The sequence below is a fragment of the Grammomys surdaster genome, unplaced genomic scaffold (genome assembly GCF_004785775.1).
Source record: "Grammomys surdaster isolate TR1022 unplaced genomic scaffold, NIH_TR_1.0 126391, whole genome shotgun sequence".
Lineage (NCBI taxonomy): Eukaryota > Metazoa > Chordata > Mammalia > Rodentia > Muridae > Grammomys > Grammomys surdaster.
In genome coordinates this window covers 19,058,771-19,083,999 of record NW_021621185.1, presented here as the reverse complement: position 1 = coordinate 19,083,999, position 25,229 = coordinate 19,058,771, and the positions used below count along the sequence as shown (strand labels likewise).

Here is a 25,229-nt window from a genome sequence, read left to right as displayed (position 1 = left end):
TACTGCTTTTCTCTTCATATATTCCTAATCCATTCACCTAATGAGCAAACAAACAAACACCTCTCAAAGAAAACACTGTTCCTTAAAGTATTTCACCCAGGTATCACAAGGCCAAAGAACAAGATTTTTATATGGACTGGATTAGGGCAATAATGGATTAGGCTCCATAAGAAAGATAAAAACCTCACAAACTAGATCTACCCATAAATAATTTTTAAAGTCATCACAGTGCAAGCATGCCTGCCTGGTGTCTCAGGTTTGTCATCCTAGCTATTCATAAGGCTGATGCTGGAGAGTTCAAACTGAGAGCCTGCCTGGCTATCTTTGTGAGACTCTATCACTACACAAATATGTAAGAGATCTAAGGGACAGCTCAGTGGTAGAGGATCTGAAGCTCTGAGTTCAATCCTCACTATCACACATGCATACAAATCATGACTCTTCAAGTCTAGATTTGTTGTTATGTGAGTATGATCCCATAATAAGGCTAAAAATAACAATGGACACTTATTTAACAAAGAATGTTAGTATTAATTTATTTTAAAAAACTTAAACTACCTATTTGTAAATTTCTCCCTGAAAAGTTTTTGTATTCATTTATATTTTATAATCTCCTTGAAATACATACTAAAAGACCATGAGGCCTAAAAGCAAGGAACACAATGAAGTTGAAAGCAACCACAAAAATAAATGCTAGTATTTCTTCCTGTATCTATTTATTGTATCTAAAGACCAACTTTATGACTTTCTTTTTCACTATTGTTTAGCCCAGTGAATCTAGCCATTTTGCATACAAAATACAACTGTATCAAAGATATCTGCAATTACCTATGTTTCCCCCAAGCAGACGCAATGAATGTGCTTATTAATATTTCTTTCTCACAAATACAGAGTTAGCACAGTCTATAGTGCAAAATAGAATAACTACATTTAAATCCACTATGGGAATACTTCTACTTAGGAAACAAAAAAATAAAATTTAAATCCTATTTTAATAATCAATACTGCAATTAATATGTAAAAAAGGGGAATGGGAAAGGATTATAGAAAGATTCTCTAAGATTATGAAGAATATTCCCACTCATTAGTCTGTTCACACAAATAATGACCAAAAAAAAAAGAAAAAGAAAAAAAGGAAAGATAGATTGTCAAACACTTCCAAACAATTCCTGTTTTACTAATTTGATGTTCAATTAAGATTTTGTTTTCTAACTTGAATACAAAAGAGAGTAGTGCATTGAACATACAAGAAAGATGGAAAAGTACTGCAAGATTTTTCGTGAATGCACAACATCAACAATATATAAGTCAAATGTAGACAGTAACAGGATTCCAAGAGCATCTTTTACTTTATAAGCAACTTTATCATAAGAAAACTAGACCTTTGAGTGGACCAATAAAATATGAATTGTTTTTGTCTTAGCATATCTATTTTTAGATTTTATACCATGACCCTCTTAGCTAATCCCTATTTAATTATCCTGCCATAGGTAATATTTCTTTTGCTTTGATTACAAATGTCTATGGCACACTGACCACACTCAACCAATAAGCCTTTTTAATGTGTTATAATAACATACTTTGATCCCAAGAAATTGAGTTAGATGCTTAAAAAAATCAATTGTCAGTTTTCCAAACCAGTCTATGCCAATGTGCTTGTTCTTACATAATGCAATATTATTTATGTTAACAATATTTAAGTCATGGATCACACACTGTATGAAGAGAAAGTTGTATTTATGGAAACTAAGAATGGCTCAACAAAAGTGAGGTACTCTTTGAAAGGTATTAAAAGAAGGTAACATAACTCAAATATACCAAAGGAAATCTTAAATTTTATTAAGAGCTTATACTTCTTTTTTAAAAGTATTTATTCCAGCAGGGGGTAGTGGCACATGACTATAGTTCCAGCATTTGGGAGTTCAAGGACAGCCTGGTCTACAGAGTGAGTTCCAGGACAGCTAGGGCTACACAGAGAAATCCTGTCTCAAAAAACAAAACAAAACAAAACAATCCAAAAAACGTTTATCTCCCACCCCTTTAAGGAAACTGAACTGCAGGCCATTCATTATGCACACAGTTAATACAGAACTCTCAACTCTATAGTATCTGTGTGAAAAAGCTGGCAAATGAATATGTGCTTTGCTAAATAATTTAAATAAACAGTTATTTTCTAATTTAACTTCTTAAATAACCTACAAATTGTCCCAATTTCATTAGTTATGAAGTAATCTACTACCCTTTTTGTTCCAAAACACTTAAACTGGTTTGAAAGACAACTGAATGAACCCTTTATGTTTATACAAAATAGGAGTACACAGTAGTACACTCCAGAAGGGCAATGGGTTTCACAGCACCCAAAGCAGTTCTGATACACACTGATACCTGGCGAATACTTACTGAATCAGGACAGGTACTCACCGTGATCACAGCCTTGCTAAGACAGATGGATCCCCTACAGCCATATTCCGTTTCATCTTCAGATTTGTAGTAACTCAAAGTATTATTTTTCAAAACTACCCAACGATCCTGCCATCCATGAATATAGTTTGTCCACTAGGGAGAGAAAGAAGAAAAGGAAAAGGGAAAAAAAATAAAGTCAGTATTTTAGAAATTGAAACTTACCAAAATTTTAACGCAAAACTTTTGAAAAAGGCATTATCAATTATAATAAACAGTAAAATGATTAAATAGTTAAAAAAATTAAGATGTTTCTAGTATATAATGACCTTTAGTAATTTTACTTTAATAGCTAGAAAACAAAAAATGTAACATTTTCTTATACAGTTATAATGTTCTGCCATGATCTTTGCATAATGACATTTAAATTGTTTTGGTCCCTGTATAAAGTAACATGCTGAACAAATCAGTTCTATAGTCTCTCTACTACACCACATACTCTAAAAGTCTCCTAAAGAAATATACTCCAGTCACCAAAATTCTACTCTTGTTGTAAGCTAGTCCCATATGAAAATAGTATAATGGTCATAACTACATCAAAGGGAAAATTCTAGATCATTAATCTTTATTAGGCTCACATTAGTTTTAACTCTTCCTCTATAGAACGGATGACTGCATGTTTAAAATGATTAGCTCACTTACAAATAGTTATATTATTCTAACCCAGAAATATTAATACAAATATGATTTTCGAAGACATTGGATCATCCATCATGATTTCTGTGCTGCTCAGGTCCTGATATAGAGTTAAGATCACAATCAAGAAACTGTCAAAGGGAGAAATCTAATTTCATAGGAATATTTGATTTTCCATGTTTTTATTTATGCCTGATGTTTTAACATTAACAATTCTGAAAACTAATTTAAACTGGATTGTTAAACAATGCATTAGCTCAGGCTCTTTACCCATTGAGAAATCTTTTATGTTTCTATTTTGTAATTAGGCACATTTTAGATTGGTTTTGGTTTTAACTCTAATCTTCATTATTATTATAAGCCATTTCTGGGAGCTCACCCATGCTGACAATTTAACTCACTCTTTTCTAAGGGGTCTCTGGGCACTACTTTCTTAGTTCTAACAGCTTGTGACTAAACCAGCACTTATACACACTTGAAACGAACACAACTGAAACCACCTCCTCCCGTAAGGTATATTCCTCCCTATGTTCCTGTTTTCTTGATTATATTACTACTCCTGCAGTCATGGAGACTAAAGCTGGCTTAGCATCAGATATGTGGACAGAACAGCAGACACAGGACTAAACAGATACCTGTGCTGGGGGAACAGACAGGTTACTTGAATTTTGTTCCTTCACATGTTGTTTGAATGGCTGAATAAAATAATGGAAATAACTAGCAAAGTCATACAGGACACTCAATACCTGACTATTCTCTTCTTCATAGTTTATTACCAAATCTTATCAATCTTTGCCATCAACCTTAAATTTGCTTTGTCTTTCTAATTTTCAATGAGTCCAATAAAATGTTCAGTTTCCTAGATTCTAGAGAACTCTTAGTAACTTTCTTTCTCTTAACTTCTCCTTTTAAAAGTAACCTTATTATACTATGAAGCATACTTGCTTACTTGAGACTCCAACCTTGAAACTTACATGAACAATTTCCTATTCTTTATCACATTAATGGGCCAAACTAGCATTTAAGACCCTCCATAGCTTAATCCTACCTTGCTGCTCATTATTATCCTGTATTAGCCAGTAACTGTGGCATGTTGCCCTCTATGTGTTTTGCTGTCAATCAAGTCTCTCTCTTAGAGTTAAGATTACATAAGAAAATTTTAGAACAGTGCCCAGCTTGTCCTATTAACTCAGTTTGAGGCATAAGTATGCACAGATAAGGACGCTCACCCATCAACCTGTCTCTCTAGAACCTAAGGCATAAGAGGAACTCTGGTATGTGTTTATAATCTGTATTATTTTCTTATAGCAGATCCAATAAATGGCATAAGCTTCAAGACTCAATAAATGTTTTTTGCTATTATTACAACCAAGAAAGCAGGGTTTTGCCTTTTTTTCTGCCTATATTTGGTTCTACTCACCAAGTTAACAAGGATTGCATATTAGATATTATAAGAAAACAAAGAGTCCTTCCTGTTGCTAAGTTTGGCAATCACAAATTCAGCAATGACAATGATGACAACAACGACAAAAAGAATCAGAACCAAAATGTCCATACAAAATAATATAGAGACCCAATGGAAAGAGATATTGAATATTTATGTAATAAAAGGCTTTATGGAAAGGACAGCATTTGGGATGGACTCAGAGCCAAGTATGCTAGGTCATGTCCATCCTAACACTCTGAAGCTGGGAGCTGGGTCATGAGTTAGAGGCCAGTCTGGCCTGTATAATAAAGCACTATCTCAAAATAAAGAACCAGAAGTGGTGGTCCATACTTTTAATCCTAGAATTAGGAAGACAAAAGATGGGGGAATCTCTGTAAGCTTGAGGCTAGCCTTTTTTTAATAGCAAGTTCTGTGCCAGTCAGAACTATATAGTAAGATGTCATTTCAAGTAAGCTAGCCAGCAAGCAGCTAACAAGTGCACGGTGATGTAAGGTAAACATGGAGACACTCAAAAAAGCTGGCTAAGGTCTCATTTAGCCAGGCTTAGTTCCTCTAACGTGCTAAGGTACGAACCGTCCTCAAACATGTTCCATCTTATATTTCATAACCACATGGAATTGGAATTACAATTTATCAAGTATTTCTGGAACCAACATGATTAAGAGCTATGTCTCATAGGTATTTCTGACTGCCATGTGAAAGGAAGAAAAAAAAGTTTTGGATTGGCCTATTTTTGATACAAATTTCAATCCAGTCAATTCCAAACCCATTCCAGTTTATGAAACAATAAAGAAAATGGATTAACATTGGAATGTATCTATACAATTCAACAAAAGGAAAAGAACAGATGTTGAAAACTAACTCTTGCTTAAATTATCAGGTAAATTAAAAAGGGTTCAAATTACAAAAGACTTTAATCTTAAAAACATGCACCATCCAGTGTGCATGTACTTACTCAGTATAAGGTTCCTTTCATGGAGCTGCTGCCAGAGTACAGCAGACTACTTGCCTAGCACGCACGATACTACTGGGTTTGCTCTCTAACAATGTCCAAAACTAAACAAAGCACCTTCCGCTCAGACTGTGAAGCACTTGTTAAGCAAGCATGAAGACTTGAGTTTGATCCCTAACATCCACATAAGAATTCCAGGCACAGTAGTAGCATATGCCTATAATCTTAGGGCTGGGGCGGTGGAAACAGGAAGAACTCTGGGGCTTGCTGACTAAAATCAGTCTAGCTAAATAGCAAGCTCTAGGTTTAGTGAGAGACCCTGTCTAGAAGAACAAGGCAGAAGATTAAGAAAGACACTCAGTTTAGGTCTCTGACCTCCAGGCAGGTGTACACATGTGCATACGCAAACACGTACACATATAAAATAAAAATCTCCATAAAGCAGTAACTATATATACATATATATGTATACATATATATGCATGCATATACATATTTTTTTTTTCAAGGCAAGGTCTTACTATGTAGCTCTATCTGTCCTGAAACTCACTATGTAGATCAGCTGGCCTGGACTTCACAGATATCCACCTGCCTCTGCCTCCCATAAATTCTTAGATTTTAGGAAATTTTTCTTTACATCTGTTAAAAAGGCTTTACTACTATTGGTTGTATATATACAGAGCAGTCAAAGTTAAACAACTCCCCTCCATGGACACAATCAAATAGAATCCTTCTTTAAAAAATGGTTTTGGGAGATAGAGCCTTTTCTAGATAGGTAGGTTGGTTGGCTTGAAACTTGCAATTCTCCTGTTTCAGCATCCTGGGTGCTAGGATTAAGTGAACACAACTCTGGCATGTCTCAGGTTCATATTCACGTTATGCTTCATACACTGCTCTGTATAATAGGTCTCAGAGCACATGGCTTTCTTCATCAGTCATTCTAATTGTTCAACATCCAAAAGAGTTATGAAAGTTATGATCAACAAGTCAAAAGTAAGCCAGGCATCATTGGCCCATGCCTTTAATCCCAGCACTAGGGAGGCAGAGGCAGGTGAATCTCTGAGTTCAAAGCCAGCCTGATCTACAAAGTGAGTTCTAGGAGAGCTATGGCTAGACAGTGAAAACCCTGTCTCAAACAAGTAAGTCAAAAGTACAGCTTGTTTCATAAAATACTTGAACAAAATACTAATATGGCAGTCTGGTTCTCATCTAATGACAACAAAATGAAACTATCAGAATCAGGAGAGACAAAGAACCCATTTCATAACCATTTGAAAATGCAAACGTATTACACAATGTGTTCAATACAGATTCTTAAATTATAAAGATGCATTAAGTCTAAATAAACACTGGGGAGTTTTACTGAAAGCATTACATTAAAATTTCAAAAATAATCACAGTACTAAATACAACATAACTTTCTACTATGTAAATAAAAGTTCACTCTTGGAAGCCTTGCATCTGACTTTCTTAAGTCTACCCCAGGTCTTTTCAGCTAAAGACACTGTAATAGCCTAAATTTCAGACAATTCCAGAAATGATGTTCAAGAACACTAGAAGCAGAATGATTTCTTAATGGGCATTAGCACATGACTTGGTATCTTATGACCAGCTTGTTAAGGGACCAGCCCCAACTCTCTCTCTCTGGAAACTAACTGCTTGCTCTAAGCATTTCTTAAAGTTTAGCAGGAAAAAACAGGGAAGTCAAAAAGACTGAGACTTCCCACAACAAAAAGGTAAAATACAACACACTGAAATATTTACAGGATCACCTATAAATGCTATCTAGGCTTAAAAAAAGAAAACTGAAGCGGAGCTTTTAAAAGTACAGAGGGAAAACAAAACAACAAAAAACTGTCTTTCCTTTCTGCACAAATACTGAATTACTAAATAATGCTCCTTTTCCTGAACTAAAGGTCGGTCTTCACTCTGACACGTTCCAACTTACTATTAATATTTCTTATTCACAGCGTGCCAATTCAATAGCTCTTTTTTGAACTCGGACAAGGAGGGGGAAAGTACAAAAGTGCCGCATACACTTTCTACATCAAAGGACACTCACACCTCAAAGTTTACTGTCTCAGATTTCAAGGCCAAACACAGTCAACTGGTTTGCCTAAATTACACCCATTAGAGCCGAACACCCCCTGCCCCCATTCTGGTGGGGGCCTCCAAAATACAGTTTGGTAGATCGATTTAACCGCCCTCGTGTCCAGTACTTCTTCAGACACCACGGTTGCCCAACCCAGATTCCTTACACCCCAGACAGCTGCGGCCTTGGGTTCCAAGTTACCAGATGCACCTTGCCTTCCAAACTAGATCGTAGATTTAACACAAGCTCTCCAAAGTCCACGGCCAAAGCTGACAAGATCCAGGGATTAGGGGGCTAGGGGTAAGGACGGTCCCAAGCACCTCCTATCCCATCCCTGGCCAGGCACTCATTCCAAGACGACCTTTCGGCCCCGCACCCCAGCACATTCCGCAGCCCCCGCCCCGGGACAGTCGGTGCCTCCGGTCCAGCCCCACCCCAGGTCCCGAGCGGCTCCCTCTTGCCTCGCGGCAGGTGAGTCCAGGCAGCGGATCCACGGCCCCTAGAGCTGCTCACCTTGCTGAGGACCCCGCAGCGCTCCACAGGCGGCCCGGACTCCGTCTCCGGATCCTCCTCCGAGCCCGACGAGTTCCAGCTCTGGTTATCCGACATGGAGACGCGACAGCCGAGCAGGAGACCGGCCCCCGCTCCGCGAGCTGCGCCAGTGCAGGCGCCTAGTCCCTGGGGTGAAGGGTCGGGGGATGGCACAGCCAAGAGTGCCCGCTCCGGGGAGTGAGGGAACAGGAAGAGGGACGAAGCGCGCCCGCTGCGCCGCCGCCGCCGCGCCTGACACCGAGCGGACCGGGGAAGGAGGACGAGCGGCGAAGAAAGCCTGCCCTTCCAGCCGTCAGCCGCCGTGGCCGTGACCCCTGCGCTGCGCCCGGCGCCGCCACCTGAACTCGGCCCCCTAGATGCCAACCTCAGTCAGGGAGGGAGGAGGGGGAGGAAGACGGGAAGAGCCAAGCCAGCGGCAGAGACCCAGATCCACTCACACCTCCGCTACAGCCGCCATCTTCCTGCCGGGTCCACTATTTACCCTCCCTCCTCTCTCAGCTCCCTCCCCTCCGTCCTCCCATCCTCCCTCCACCCCGCCCCGGGCCCCTCCCGGCGGCTCACGACGCTCCCTACCTCCGGCCCTCCCGGGTGACGACGGGTAGGGAAGGAGGCGGAGCGGGGAGAGGAGAGAGCTGAACAGGGAAGCCGCTGCGCTGCATTCTGGGAAGGCTGGCGCTCTGTCCGCCGCGCAGCCTCCTGGGAGTTGTAGTCGCAAACCTAGGCAACTGGTATGTGTCCCGGGCACGCTGAAGGCTGGTTGCCTAGGGGAACCTTCTGAGGGCAAGTGGGCTTCTTTTGACAGTTGCGTGTCCCTTCCGTCCAGCCTGGCTTCCGATTCTGCCTTGCGTGTTTATGACGAGCCTGCGAACCGGGACGTGAGAACCCTCAGGTGAGGATGTTGGGTTGTGCGACGCTGCTTTCCGGAAAGCCCGGGAACATCTTTGCAACTTGCCTGGGCGAAAATGATAGGGGCTCAGTCGCTTTACTCCGGTTAGGAGTTTGTGATCTCTCCAGTCGCAAACTGAAGAATTTTTTCCTCTCTAAAACCGTCACTGCTAATTCCGAAGGACTACTGTCTATGTCTTCGGAAGTAGACTTAACACTTGACGTTTAGTGCTGTTGAAGAATTCCTTCAGACTATTTTCGCATTGTTAATTTATAGAATTTTTATCTTGTGGAAAGTAATGTTGAGGTTGTCACAGAACAAACAACGTTTAAAGAACTTTTTTAAAAAGGGAAATAAGGATTACATTATATCTTGTAGTTTTCTCTTAGTTGTGAACAAGTATCTCCCTAGAGACCCACGTTAACCATCTTTTTTCTTCCCGGAAGACAGGAAAATTTGGATAGAAACTTTCTATTATTAAGATCAAAACTCGAGTTTTACTTAATAATAAGGAATTAGACAATTGGTAGCTATCAAATTCCTGATAATTTACAACTTTGAAATTCCTTATTAAACTGTAGAATTTCTGCTTGCTACCCAGATGGGAAAATAAGAAATTTTGAGTGTTTGGGCGTGGGGCGGGGAGTTAGGCACAAGAACTAAGAAAAGACAAAAACAAAACAAAACAAAAAAAACCCTGGGAGCAATAGAAGACTCCTGCACTCCACATAATGAAAAATTGGGAGCAATAGAAGAGTCCTGCACTCCACATAATGATAGGAAGTAATCCTGAGAAGTACTTGTGTAGAAGCATTAGCAGAGACATTAAATGCAGTAGAGTCTAAACCTACTGCGAGTCAGATACAAATGATTTTTCCATCGTAAAATCATGACAAGCATACCTGAGAGGCATTCAAATAAATAAAACCTTAAGAGATAAAGATTTTAAGGATACCTTGTAAAAGGTGTGAAAACATAACCCAAAGTTATCGAGAGAGAGAGAGAGAGAATGCAAGCCACTTTGTAAATTACAAGAGTATGCATTTATAATAGTTTGCTTTGCTTACCGAGTCAAATATGATTAAGACCTTCTGATTCTTGTACTAGGTTTTAGAATCACTGCTCTTAAATAAAATGGTTGTAAATATTGAAGAATTCACTTCAATGTAGAATCACAGAAACAACGTTATGTTTAATTTTTAAATAGAACCTTCAATTATTTTTGTGACTCATTTAGGTTGTGAGTAATTGTCACCACTAACACTCCTGCTTACTCAGTTGAAAATGGCTTCCTTATGTTTAGTGTTCATGTATGAGAAATTGCCTTGCTACGTGGGTCTATTGTACTAAAGGCTAAAGTCTTTTAAGTACAGGAAGGTTTTTGTATAGTAATTAGATTACCACATTAGAGATTATGCTTTGCATTGTTACTGTGACTGGAAAGCTGTGCACTGCAATAGGCATGCAGGAATAAAGGGGACAGGCTTTCCTTATTCCATAGTAAAAGCGGTCGCCGTCCAGCTGTCTGTCCCTCATAGGGCCTCTTCTAATCCTTGTGCAGTGTTCCTCGTTTTCATTAGCTTTATTTTTAGACCTTGTATAGCATGGGATTTTCTTTAGTGTATAGAATGAAGTAAGAAATTAATTGTTGGCTTTTGTGTTTTGGTTTTTTTTTTTGCAGCTGGGCATTTTATTGAAGTCTATTCTTTGTTTTTTGGGGGGAGGGGTTGTTATATTGTTGTTTTAGTTGTTTGTTTGTTCAGTGGTTTGGTTTCATTTGGTTTTTTGAGACAGCGTTTCTCTGTGTAACCCTGGGTGTCCTGGAACTTGCTCTGTAGACCAAGCTGGCCTTGAACTCCCAGAGATCCACCTGCCTGTGCCTTTCAAGTACTGTGCAATTAAAGGCATGCACTATCAGCAACCATCCTGAACAGTCTATTCTTCTTACTCTTACACAAATATGCCACCTTTATGACATATACAAACCCCAATGTATAGCCCTGCTACTGGACTTCATTCTTTTCCTTTGATATATTTATATCTATACTGTACTGATTTACTTGCTGTTTGGTTTTATATATACAATGAAGAAATTGTCCCGGTCTTCTTTTTCATTTGGATGTTTTATATTTTCCAAAAGTATCTTACTGAATTAATTGAGAAATTGTGGGAAGACTTGGTGCTGGAAAGATGCTGCTCAAACTTAAGGACCTGAAATTACATCTCCAACATCCATGGAAATGCCAGGCAGGGTGGTACATGTCTGTAATTCCAGAGCTGTCGGGGTGGAGACACGTGGATCCTAGAGCTCGCTAGTCTGCCAGCCCAGCTGAAATGACCCATTCCCAAGCAAGGAGCCCAAGCAAATTTCCACAAGGTGGAAAGCAGTGAAGGAAAATATTCAAGGTTGACCTAGCCTCTACAGTGTCTCTCTGTCTCTTTCTCTGTCTCTCTCTCAAAGTTGACCTAGCCTCTACAGTTTCTCTCTCTCTCTCTCTCTCTCTCTCTCTCTCTCTCTCTCTCTCTCTCACACACACACACACACACACACACACACACACACACCTGTTAGTGAATATGCACATATCCATATGAAAAATGTTCAGTCACTAAAGACACAGATATGTATACAGAAAATAAGTATGAAGATTTGAATTAAGTGAATGCACTTAACTGGTAAAGAAATTACATCCTTACAAGTATTATTTGTGTTAGCCAGACACCTTAAATATGTGATCTCACTTAAAAGTCATGTAAGTAAGCATTGCCGTTCTTATTATCCTATAAAGGATAATAAACTGGAACACCATGAGGCTGAGTAACTTACCCAGTGTCTCATGGCTACTAAGTGGCAGAGGTAAGATTTGAATCTAGGTCTCTTTTATGTCCAAGTCTACATAAACCCTTTTCTGCTTTTTGCACCTAAGTCTTTTTCTTCAAGGCCATATAAATCTTTTTTCTGTGCTTTTTAATACCTCCCTGAGAGAGAGTGTATAAAAATGATTCTATAGATGAATGCCTCCAAGCCACTATATAAGAAAATGTGTTCTCTAGATAAGGTATCCACACCCCAATGCTTTTAATTCAGCCACTGATTTTTAGCATTTCCCCTTTTCCTCATTTACTGCCTTATCTTGCCCAACACCAGTTCTTTAGAGTTCACTATTACCTTCTATTTATAATATTTTAGATGAAGAAACTTAATCACAGAAAGGTTAAAACTTTTTTCAAATGTCAAAGAAAAGATGTATTTGGGGGATTGAGGCCCAAGCATCCAGATTTCAGAGTTCATTCTTATCCCACTTGAGTTTTCCCTCAACTCTTTCTCCTGGTTCTTCCACCTCGCCTCCTTCTAATTGGCAGCACACTGACTAGCAATCCCAAGGCCTTCTCGTGCCTTGTATTCATTCCACTGCCAACATCCAGAAGCCAAAGTCCCTAGAGGTGTAGGAAATAAAAATGCTTGCCATTTTGCTGATCAACAATAGAGAGCGGTGATGGACAGTTCAAAGATGAGTTTTGGGGAACCCAAGTCAGTCCATAACAAAGCCTGTATCTTCCATATTCCTACAATAATCGTTATAATAGAGATGCATTTTGAGTTAAATAATGCCTTCTTAGCTAATCTGGAAATTTAACTGTTCTTTATTAAAATCGTTCCCACCTCTAAAAACTATGACCAGTTAAAAACTGAGGAACCACTATTTTGCAAACTTCAAAGAAAAGCTCTTAACATGTGGACTAGAGGTGGTAATCTCTGAACCGTGGCTGTCTGAAAGCCAAGCTGCCTGGTGCTCAACACCTCTGATCCAGGTACTCAAGAGGCTGTCTAGGGGACTGTGAGTTAGAGGCCACGCCTAGGCTACATACCAAGACCCTCTCTCATTAAACTAAACAAACAAATCTTAAGAAGAGGTGAACTAAATATAACATGTTAATAATATAGCTGTATTGGTAACCATATTTTCATGACTGAAATAATTAGGTGGTGATAGAACTGATCATTCAAGTTTTCTTCTGTATCATTATATATGGAAAACACTCCCACCAATATCTGCATGGGCGGGTGTATGTTTATACTAGGTAAAGTGTCTTAGCACCTCAAGTTCAGTCATGTAAACTAACTTCCAACTTAGGGTTATTAGTGTTCTTGTTTTCTCTACATTGTCTGCTTGGTAACTGAGAGAAGTGAAGATTGTAGCGTTTCTTCTTCCCCCACCCTATTGATGTCTGTTTTTTTATGTTGTAGGGTTTTCTTTGTTTGTTTGTTCTGTTTGGCTGGTTGGTTTGGTTTTTAGTTTTTTTGAGACAATGCTTTACTTACAAGCCAGTCTAGACCTGTTGCCAATCCTCCTGCCTTAGTCTTCCAAATACTGCAATTACAGGTGTGAGCCACCATGGCCACCTCCCCATTCTTCATGTTATGGTGCATAGGTAATAACAATTATTCTGCAACTACTGTCTACCCCAAAAGGATTATATGACACATTCCCATTTAGGTATACTAAAGTGTAAAAAAGATCAATTGTTTCCTTTCTAAGTTTTTGTTGTTGTTTTGCTTTGTTTGTTTTGTGCACTTGGCTGAATCTCTTTGGGAGATAGATTATTGAAAATGTCCTACTGGAATTCCTAATTTACACTGTAATATTGTCCTTCATAGAGCTTGTATTAGATTACACTCCATCGCAGTGTGTCTGAGTTCTCCTGCCTTGCGTCAAGCCAAACGGTTTCCAGTGGAGTGGCTTCAGCAGAGTGGCTCCAGAACTAATTGTAAGGAGATAGTGGTGGACCGTCATGGTTCAGAGTGAACCACACAGGGACAGCAGTCAGACACCTTATTATGGTTCACCAGTTGGGTACTATGATTGCTTTTTTTGTCAAGGCTCTTCTGACCAGAAGAGGCAGTAATACATTTAAATTATTTCCGATACGAAAAAGATTATTTCAGAAATCTCAGAATCCTCAATTGTTTTTTGTGTGTGTGTTTTGGAAACTTAAAATGAGGTGTTGGTGTTTTTCTGTCCACTTCTGGGGCCTAGTGGTGTCTTTTATCCTTGAATTTTTGTGGTCTCATTCTCTTTCAGTTCTCAGCTTGCAAAGAGAAACAGATAGTTGGCCAACCAATGCTGTAATCAGTTTTCCCCAAAAGTATGGTGTTTAAGGCTGGTGTATGCCTGTGTGTGTGTGTGTGTGTGTGTGTGTGTGTGTGTGTGTGTAGTTTGTTGGTAGTGGGACTTTGACTAGAAGCAATCTGCAGCATATCTAGTGCATATTGTTTCCATTATAGCCTGGTTTTAACTGTTTGAGCTGGGAGGGGAAGTTCCAAGGAATAACATAGTTGTATAAACCTATTGATATGTCCCACACAGATACTGATCATCCTTTTAAAAAAACATACTAGCATATGATAAAGACTTAAATGTATGCATTAGACAGCGTATATTACATATTTTCACTAGAATTTGAGTTCCATTGATGAACAAATTTTTAACTGTTTTCAACCATTTTTAAGTAATTTTAATACTTTAATTAAATAATTAAACTTAATTATTTGATTATTTAACTAATAATTAAGTTATTTAACTAATAATTAAATTATTTAGTTAAATTGTTTTTAAATTAAACTACTTTAATTTTAAAATATTTTTAATACTTTGTAATTTTAAATAACTTTAATAGTGGTTCTGAGCACATAAGGGGTATCAAATGTAATTAATGAATGTGTAAGAGTTTCAGATAATTTGAAAAGCATATGCATACAAGATATCATGTTGACTGCTATGGGAATTTAAATATAGTAAAGTTTAAAAAGAGTAAGCAGGAGTTGAAGTTCCTGTTCTCAAGGAAATTATAGCAGAAAGCTAGATTTAAACTGCTGTTTTATAAGTTAAAAGACACTAACACTTTCTCCTATTACCTGATAGAGATAAAGCCAGTCCTGTAATTCTCTTATCGAATCTCCGGCTCTTCGGTGCCGTTGCCCTAAGCTGTTCTAGTTAAAACAATGTTCTTTCGGAAGTTTTAAGTAAGGATAATTTGTGTTTCCTGGTCTTATTCTACCATACAGTAGAATTGAAATCAACACTTATGAGTCTCAATGGCTTGATCAATATGACCTGTAAATAAAATGCTGGAAAAAAATAATTTTCTGAGACTGTTTCCACTGTGTGTCTCTGGCTGGCCTCACACAGAGATCTTCCTGCCTCTGCCTCTGACACCTCCTATGAACTATGATGACCAACATAAAGCTCAGAAACATTTAAGGTTTACAAAACTCCCACTCCAAGTTTCTCTGACTTTCCAATTTAACCTGCACTATTTTGCCTTTTTCTCTCTTCTGGTTGATAGATCATTGTAGCCTCTGTCAGTGTTCCTCTCAGGCCCATTAAAAATCATGAAATCTTCTGATATAATGGTGATTTGTCTTAGGTCCCAAGTAAGTGAATAGTCTTGGATATTAATTCCTAACTGGATTAGTCTGTAATAACCATAACTTTCTATGTGTATTGATAAATAAATAATTGCATAATAGCACTATTGCTATAATATTTTTTCTTCACTGTGCATGTATCTCAGTTGTGCTGTTGTAAGCACAGTTTATGTATAAGTGTAACCAGGTAGATATTAATTTATATAAAATATACTGAATCCATCTACCTACATTTCTAGTAATGGCAATTGTAGTTTCAAAAATATAAAGGTCTTTCAAGAAACTCACATGTAATTTATCTTAAGTGTTAATAACATTGTAAAGAATGATACTTTTGTAAATATACTCACAAAAGTTGATTACAAACACATAGGAAGTAAGTGTAGGCACACTGTAGGGCTCGCTTACATGTTATCATTTGTATTAGCACACAAAAAAGACTGTTTTGCTTCATTTGGCATGTATGCCTTGCAGACTAATGGTTTCCAGTTGGACTTTGATCTTAACACGTAGGTAGGCTCCTAATCAGTGTAAGCAACCCAAGCTAGTAACCTGTAATAAACTTTAAGAGGATTTGTAAAGATTTTTAAGTGATAAACACACTTTTCCAGTAATGTAGAACAGCCAATGCAGAACATAAAATTTATGTGGTTGAAAGTAGCATTTTATGATTGATGTTTAACCATTATAGTCTCTAATCTTAGCATAAGAATAATCCCATGGCCCACGAGCTACAGAATATCCAAGAGCTACAGAATTTCTTTTTACTTATGCCAGTATTTCTTTCTCTCAAAATTCCCCTTTCCCTTGCATTGCTGTTGTTTAAGGTGTTGTATATTGTGAGTCACTGTTGCCCCTCTTGTGGCCATCCTGTACCCGTCAGTGACAGGTTGGTAGAAAAACTGTAATCGGCAGACATGAGGGTTACTCAGTAACTAACCTCTAACCTGGCACCATATTTAAATGACTAGAGAGGGAAAGCGTGCCTACTGGGTGGCTTTGTTGTTTTGTTTTTTATTGTTTTCTGTGCTGGGAATGGAACTCGGAGCCTTGTGTGTGGGAATCAGGTGCCATAGCATGCAGCTGCATCCCTACCCTCCCAACTGTTGTAGACTCATTCCCATCCTGGTTCCCACTTCAGTATTCCAAGAACCCCTGAATCCTTCCTCCAGCTTCCCAGGCCCTGTGATGATTGCTAGTCTATCTCTCAAAGCTGGTCTCCATGCCCTTACTGCAAACTTCAGTGTCATATTTCTGTCTCGAAGGGAAATTATGATACTACATGGTTGGTAGTATAGAGGTGGACATTTTAAATAGGCATTGCCAGTTTTTACCTTGCTTGCTTTTCCTTTATATTTAACAATCCACACTTCATTTAGATTGATGGATTCTTTTATTAACATGTGTCATTGTTCTCAGTAGTAGTAGTATGTGCTGATATTTCCATGTCTTATTCTATTATTCTGAACTGTTTTTATTGCTTTAAAAAACAAACAAACAAACTTGTTTTGTTTTGGGAGCTCTTTCAGTGTAGCCCAGGCTAGCCTTGAACCTGCCATCTTTCTGCCTCCATCTCTCAGGTGTTGGGATTACAGTCGTATGCCCCAAGGATTGGCAGTTTGCTTTAATCTCTCAGGTGACTGTATTTTCTGCCATGGACTCCTTTATGTGCTGATTTTTGTGAAGTGGCCTTCTGAGAGAGCCGTGGTTTTGGAAGTAGTCAGTGGAAGAGCTGATGAGGTACTGACTCATACCCTAAAGCACTGCATACAGTTACTGCAGAATTTGTCCCCAGAGAAAGTACTAACTAACATTCAAAAGGAAGACCTCTGTTACAGAGGGGCAGTGATCCATGGAGGACAGGTTTGGAAAGTCGTCTTCTTCCACTCTGGCTTCCACGGATCAAACTCATGTCAGGCGAATGTGGCATGTGCTTTTACCCACAGCACCATCTCCTCCCTAGCCCCATCCAGACATTGCTAAGGAATTTAGAGAATAAAGGAAATGAAGGTCACGCTGAGTTGTCTGGTTTCTGTTGTATTTAATGGTGGATGTTCACGAAATTATAGGAGCGCTGCACATTAGAAAACAAAGGCTCAGTTTGATACTATATCTAAGCTCTCATTTGAAAAGGGTTATGTTGTTAAGGAGTTTGACACCCCTGCTGTACACTGATAGTACTGTGGGAAAACTTAGAAAGCAACAGCAGTGAACCAGAAAGCAATGTCAAGGTTAGGACTCAGAAGCAGCCTCAGAGCTGTGTGCAAGAGGGAGTCGTGAAAGAACAGCTTGTGTATAGCAGCTAGAGTTTAGCAGATATTTGTTTCCTTCTAGTAACATAGAATATAGCATAATTACTCAGTTCCTCACTAATAACATAACCCTGCCCCATAACCCAGCCTTCATTTGTCACTTTATATTTGAATAGTTAATTTATAGATTGTAAAATTAAATATTGTAACAGTACAGTATTAGAAAAAGAACTACAGAAGCTTTCTTTTTATCCTTTTCTAAGGACATATGTACACACCCCTTAGAATTTGTGTACCTTACCATAAATCTCAGATAAAACAGAATTCATCTGCTCAGCATTTCTTTTATATGGACAGATATTTTTGCTGCCATGACCTAATAGCCAAGACCTTGTCAGCCTGCCTCTTCATGCTAGCATCTCTAGAATCAACAATCCTCAAAACGGTGAACTTCTGTAAAATATACATTTGCCAACTGGGAAGCTGTAAATCTGAGTTTGATCCTTAGAATCCATGTTTAAAAGGAAAACCAAAAAAACAAAAACAACAACAACAAAAACAGGCATCAACACTGAAGCTCACTGCCGAGCCATTGTTGATGAGTTCCAGGCCAGTGAGAGACTGTCTCAAATGAAAGGTAGACAGGGCTTGCATGATGACACAATAGGTAAAACATTTCCCTGCACACATGAGGACCTGAGTTCAGATCCCCAGAACCCATGTGAACTGACAAGCATCTTGGCATGTGCCTGGATCCAGTGACCAGATGGAATTCTGAGAAGCCTGATGGCCGGTTAGTCTAGCCTGCTTGGCTAAGCTCTAGGCCAACCAGAAACTGAAGCAAATGCTGGATGGTGCCTGAGGAGTGACTGTTCTCCGGCCTCTAAATACACAACCACATGGACACACAAAGGCAGACTGTGCCTGAGGAACGATACCTGAGGTGGTTCTTTGGCCACCACATACTCACAAATGTACATCTGCACACACAAACATGCAGGTGAGTACAGAAACACACACCCCATAAATTTAGCTTTTCATAGTTTTAAATTTTCCTGACTGTGTTTACTTCCTTCCTGGGTGTGTTTTCACTGTTACAGAGCCAGGAAGCCTTTACAAAGCATGCAGCTCATTAGCAAAAGTCCTAAGCTGGGACTTGGGAGTTTACTTTTGAACTGACACGTGATTCAATGGGTTTCAGAGTATTTCTTATTCTGTACTAAAGAAGATAGGTTTCCTGGACTTAGTACTTATCTGTAATCTCAGCACTCAGGAAGGAGGATCCAAAGTTCAAGGACAGCTTGGGAAAGAAAGGAAGATAGTTTCCAATTATATCTCAGTAGGAGTAAGTAGATAAGAGTGGATAGTCTGACTGGCTTCTGTCCCACTCTTCCTCACTGGAACCAGCTAGATAGATAGGCTACTGACAATCAGAGAGTATGTGCATTAGGTATGGTGCTGCACATTTGTAATTCCACCAGTCTGGAGGTAGAGGTGCTAAGAGGATCACCCTTCAAAACTATTCAGGCTACATAGTGAGTGAGACCCTGTCCCTAAATCAACAAATGAGAGTATATTAATAGTTACTGTTGTATTGGTGTGACGAGACATCATGGCGAAGTCACCTTATAAAAGATAGCATTTGACAGGGAACTTGTGTGCAGTTTTAGAGGAATAGCCAATGATCACTACGTTGGGAAGGGTGGCAGCAGCCAGCCAGCCTTGGCACTGCTGGAGCAGTAGCTGAGGACTCACATCTGATCTGCAAGCTGCAGTCAAAGATGGGATGGGGGGGGGGGAGACAGACTGACTGGGCCTGGCATAAGCTTTTTGAAACCTCAAAACCCACCCCCAGTGACACACCTCTTCCTGGGCCATACAACCTAATTCTTCCTAACCAGTCCAGCACTTGGGAACCTGACATTCAAATATATGAGCTCTGGGGGCCATTCTCATTCAAACCACCACAAGTCCCCCAAAGCAGGTTTCTGTCTCTGGTAAAAACTTGAGTTTTCTTCTGCATACATACTCTTAGTTTAGAATGTACAGGGCTTTGTTATTTGTATCATTTCTATATGATATATATTTAAATGGAAAAAATAATTTAGGCTAAATTATTTTGATCCCTCCCCCTTTTCAGTGCTCAGGACCAAACCCAGGACCTTGAGTTTGTTAAGCAAGCCTTATGCTACTAACACACATCCTCAGCTCCTTTTAGAAAGATTTATAAAATGAATTCAAGCCAAGTGTTTTGCATTTTGAAAACACAATGTTGCATCTGTGTTTTCATTCCCATTATATAAAACTGTAGACATATGGTTTCACTTATGAGTATGTAAAATAGTTTGAAAGAAACATGGAAAAATAATCTGTTAATGTCGTGGGGTTGTGACTTATCTTTAAAGTTTAAGATATAACTTATAATAAATAAAAATGAAAAGAGAACTTATGGTTATTAATAATTATTTGATTATTAATTTGAAAAATTAAATTTAGAATAATCTCAATTCATTGTGTTTTTAATTGGATGGTAAAAGAATAATTGCTGTTTACAATATTGCACTAAGTATTTAATCTGTTGATGAAAACATAAATACTTGAACATCTGGGAGTTGTAAAAATAATAGTCTAATATATGTTGAGGTTTTCTCCGTATGGGGCTTGATTCTTCAAATTGTATTGGAAATGAAGACACAGGAGCCTTCTTTAGCTCTATTTCCCTTTCATATCTCTTTCCCTTTGTCCCTTCTCACTGTCTGCTCCCTAGGGTTAGATTATTCTTCATGTTTGCTGGTAAATTCAGATTACTTTAGTCAATATGCCAAGTCCTCATGATATTGTTTGCATGCTTTTGTGTACCTTTTGGAAGAAGCCCCTATCCTAAAACCTCTCCCTTAGCATTTCTTTTGAAACATTGCAAGTTTCCGTCCTTATTACTACTAAAAACACTAAATTAAGTGGTAATCTGACTGGTCAGCAATAGAATCAGACTGGGAAGAATTCAGAAATTTCCAAAGAAAATGTGCTCTTCAACCTCTGTCCCAAACCACAGGAACTAAGAATTCTTTCCTTTGAGCTGTACACTTCTGTTTTATTTTGTTTTACAGAAGCAGGTTGTCCTTTTGTCAGCACACTGAAAATTGTACATTTCTTAGTGAACCAGACTATATCCTGTAATTTCAGGCTACAAAAATATTGACCATCTTTCTTTTCAAGGTTCCAGTTGTATCCATTCATCTGGTTTATTCTGCTTGTGATGATGCTTAGTAATCATAGCATTAAAAACTGACTTGAGAATAAACAAAACCCACCTGTGTTATCTGTGAGCTTTCAGTTTTCCATCCTGGGGATGGTTACCCAGGCCATTTTATCATTATTACCTAGAGAGAAGTAAGACTATAGCAAACCTCACAGCTCTGGAAGTTTGGCTTAGCATTCATAACAGCAGCAAGAATAACTATGACTGTGAACTTATCACATATCAGGCACCATGCTGAGCCCTGAACATTATCTGCTGATCTAAAGAAGCCATTTGAAATAAGGCTCCCTACTTCCTGCAAAAATAGGGAAGTCATTATGCTTGTGATGTTATATGAACATCTTCACAAGAAATTTCTAGATACACTCACTGAAGAAGTAACGAAAAGAGGATGACCAGAACTAATAAGAGATTTAAGAAACTTCGAAAAGTTAGGTAAATACTCATAAAATGCAAAAGAAGACTCACTACAGTAACATAGATGATAATGTCAAAAAAATTCCTGGTGACTCAGACACTAAAGCCTCGTGTGTTTTTACTCATTAGTCAAGCTGTCTTGTCCTGACAGACATTGGAGGTGGGCACCTTATAAGGATAAAGGGTTTATTTCACCTCACAGTTCTATGGAGTTGAGTCCATGGCTGGTATCCCTGTGGTGAGGAGCTGATAGAAACATGATGACCCACCCCCAAGGACCTGCTGTTAGATCCCCCTTTCCTTAAAAGTTACACTGCTCCTCACACCACTACCTTAGAGACTAAGCCTGTCTAGAATATTCAGGACACACTGTATAACTATTAGCTTGGTCTAATAACTTTGTCTTTGATGTAGAAATAATCAAAAAGATGTAGTTACAGTTGAAAACTGGGAGGTCAGGGTTTGCTGCCCTCAATGAGAAGACAATGTTTCAACAAAGGCTTTTTGAAAGAGATATGAAAATTTAACCCAGATGCTATCTGACGTACATGAAGTCGCATGCAGGACAAGATAGAGCCAAAGGTCTCAAGACTGGAATGTGACAGGCCACATTGAGAACCAGCAAGGAGGACACTGTGGCTAGAGAGTGGTGAAAGAGGAGGCAAGCCTCAGACAACTGTGCGAGTGGAGGAGCAGCAAGGACCTAGATTCTTATCTGTCTTTGTTGTGCCTTGTAGGTGGTTTGTTTGTTTGTTTTTGAGACAGCATCTTCTTATGTATCCATGGCTGTCCTGGAACTCAATATATAGAGCAGATTGGCTTTGAACTCACAGATCCACCTGCCTCTGCCTCCTCAGCACTGGGCTTAGAGGTGTGCACCACCACACCCAGCAGATCTAGATTCTTTGGAGCTGGGGAAGTCATTTTAAGGATTTTAGATTTTATTCTGAAATGAGATAGAATGGCATCGTACACTCTTCAGCCAAAAAGTGCTATGATCTAATCTGTGTCTTTAAAGAATCATTGGGAAGCTGAGGAAATGGTTCAGTGGATGGAACACTAGCCATGAGGACCAGAGTTCAGATCCTTAGAACTCACAATAGAAGCCAGAGAGGTGTTAGCTCTGGTGCTCATCTGTAATCCTCAGAAAACAATGACAGGGCCCCCAGCACCGCAAGCTGACTGGTTAAACTAGCCAGAGTTGATGAGCTCCAGGTTCAACTAGAGACCATGCCTTCATCTAAAGTAGAGAGCCATGAGAAAATGTCAGCTTCAGCCACACACACACACACACACACACACACACACACACACACACACGATACACGCACACATGCACGCACGCACACACACACATGTGCATGTGCATTTCTCTTGCAGGGAAACAGGTGGAAGAGAAATAAGTAGAATCAGTTGGACTTCTGAGTTGATAATCAAACAGTAGGAGAGCAGAGGCAGCATCAGAGCGTGTGTTGTAATCATCCAGGCCCTAGATTAATGGTAGTTCACATTGCCGTGTTAGCAGTGAGGAAAGTGAGAAGCAGTTACACTCAGAATGTGTGTTGAAAGAGTCCACAGGATTTCCTGATAGTTTGGATATGGATGTGTGAAAAAGAAAGGATCCTGAGTGACTCGCACGCCATGTGCTTGGACAGTTGAAAGGAGAAAAGGAGCTAGTGAAACTGGCTTGGGCAGGGAAGTTCTATTTTGGACATGTTAGGTTTTTCGAAACATTTTTATTTAACAGTTTTGTACATGTATATAACAATTTGGGTCATGTTCACCCCCTCTTAACCGTCTCCTGTATCTGTCTTGTTCTCTCTGACTGCTGCCTTCTTCCCAGCAAGTCCCTCCCCTACTTTTCTGGACATACTAAAACTTAAGGTTCCAGGCAGGCACTGAGCTAGCACTATTAACCTGGAAGTCGCTGGCATATAAACCATACTAAGTGTATCTGTATCCTGATGAAAATGAATGTATCAGCAGGGAGGGAGGGAGCTGTAGACTGACTTTACCTTTCTCACAGTATTGCAACAGCTCAGTTCTGATACAGTTAAGAACCCAAATCAATTCTGAAGGTTTGGCCAGCTAACAAATATAAATGTGTTAATATGTACAGTATATGTAACATCATAGCCATTCAACGTGTTTCTTTCATGCACTTTAACATTTAAAGGGCAAGGCAAATTAAATGGAGGAATTCTTTTGTATTGCCATTATGGTAAAATTATAATTGAATTATATTTGCCTGCTTTCCTAGAACAATGTCAAATAATAGAATTGCTGAAATAAAATATTAGACTGAACGTAACAGTTAAGGGAAAAAGGGTTCAAATACTGAAAGCAGAAACCCAGCCTATGTTCCTTCAGATGCAGACCATTAGAGATAACAGCAACACTTTGCCAGCACTTTGGGAGGACATTGAAAGCACATGCCTTTCTCAATGCTGATATCCAACTCTCCCAGGTACATTTTGTATGTATTGAGACTTAAACATCAAGATTTGTTGTAAAGGTCTCCAGTGAGGTGCAGTATGTAGCGATGTTTGAGAATAGTATATACTTTTTTTCTTTTAATTGGGTGTTGCTATGTAGCCCTAACTGGCCTAGAACTTGGAAAACCTTCTGCCTCAGCCTTCCAAGTGATGGGATTATAGGAGGCCTGCATCAATGCACCAGAATTTTACCTCTCTAATGGAACTACCATTAGAAGTCAGAGTATTAAAATTTCCTTTAAAAGATTCCTTCAATATTAATAAAAATAATTTTTATTTTTTTCTAGTCATACCCATGATGGGAGCAGTGTTATTAAGACTTTAAATTCACAGAGTCCATTATCATTGTTGTAGGTACATGGCTGCTGTCACCTAACCATTTACTTGTAGTGTAAGTGAACCCCAACTTGGAGGTAACTGATGGCAAGGGAGCTTCATTAGAATTGAAACAGAGACTTGGATGCCTTCCCAATTCCTCAACTCACCAGCTGAGTTATAATTCAGAATTCATCTAGTCTTGCTTATCTTTTGAATTTTTCCTTTCTGATAAATAGAATAATCCTGAGAATAATTAAATCTGTTGTGCAGGTTGTTACATAGTTTTATGAATATATTTTTTGAGTAAAACTTTTTAAAATTTATTGTTGTGTGTGTGTGATGTATGTGTGTGTGTGTGTCTGCTGGTCTGTGCATCTATCTGTATAAAACTGGTACAAGCACACCACAGAGCATGTATGGAGGTCAAAGAACAACTTTGGAAGTTGGTTCTCTTATGTCTACTCTGGGAACTGGAGATTGAAGTCAGGCTGTCTGTCAGGCTGCATGACAGGCATCTTATCCATTGAACTATATTGCCAGCTCATATGTATGGGTTTTGTACAGACTGGTCTTCATTGTTGGGCTCAAGTGAGCCGCCACCTTCCTGAACCTTCCAAGGTTTTTCTTAGCTTTAAAAGTGGTATAACATTGCCATGTAATCACTTCCTGGGTATGAATGGATTTTTTTTTCCTATAGTTGTGCTACTTGAATTCAGCTCTCTATATAGTCCATATGATTGCAACAGAAGTTGGCATGTGTGTATATAGTAGAGAACTCTTGGCATGTATAGTAGTGTTATTTTATATTTGTCCTCTATACAATGGATAAAAATTTGAGGTTTCACAAGAGCACCAAGTTTATGAATGAAACACTACTACAGCTAAAAATCACATACTGACCCTCACACAGTGATAGTGGGTGACTTCAGTACTCCAACTCTCACCAATAAACAGGGCATCTGGACAAAAACTAAACAGATAAATGCTGAAGTTAAATGTCGTAAATCAAATAGACTTGTATTTACAGATATTT

The 25,229-nt window shown here is 39.0% G+C and overlaps 2 protein-coding genes across 2 annotated transcripts in view; one reads left to right on the top strand and one right to left on the bottom strand.

Moving 5' to 3' along the window:
* Nucleotides 1-2,421: 2,421 nt before the first annotated feature.
* Nucleotides 2,422-8,798, bottom strand: LOC114614477 (oxysterol-binding protein 1-like; the record flags this gene model as incomplete). The annotated part of the gene is made up of 3 exons (XM_028760091.1): nt 8,713-8,798; nt 8,101-8,503; nt 2,422-2,556 (listed from the first exon to the last, which is right to left on the bottom strand). Coding segments are annotated over exons 1-3 (624 nt in total), but the record flags the coding sequence as incomplete, so codon positions are not given.
* A 94-nt stretch (nt 8,799-8,892) lies between these two features.
* Nucleotides 8,893-25,229, top strand: part of Polk (DNA polymerase kappa) — a 61,458-nt gene continuing 45,121 nt past the window's right edge. The window contains exon 1 of the mRNA XM_028760090.1: nt 8,893-9,028. The gene's annotated coding sequence lies outside the window, so the exon portion shown is untranslated. The remainder of the gene's footprint in view (nt 9,029-25,229) is intronic.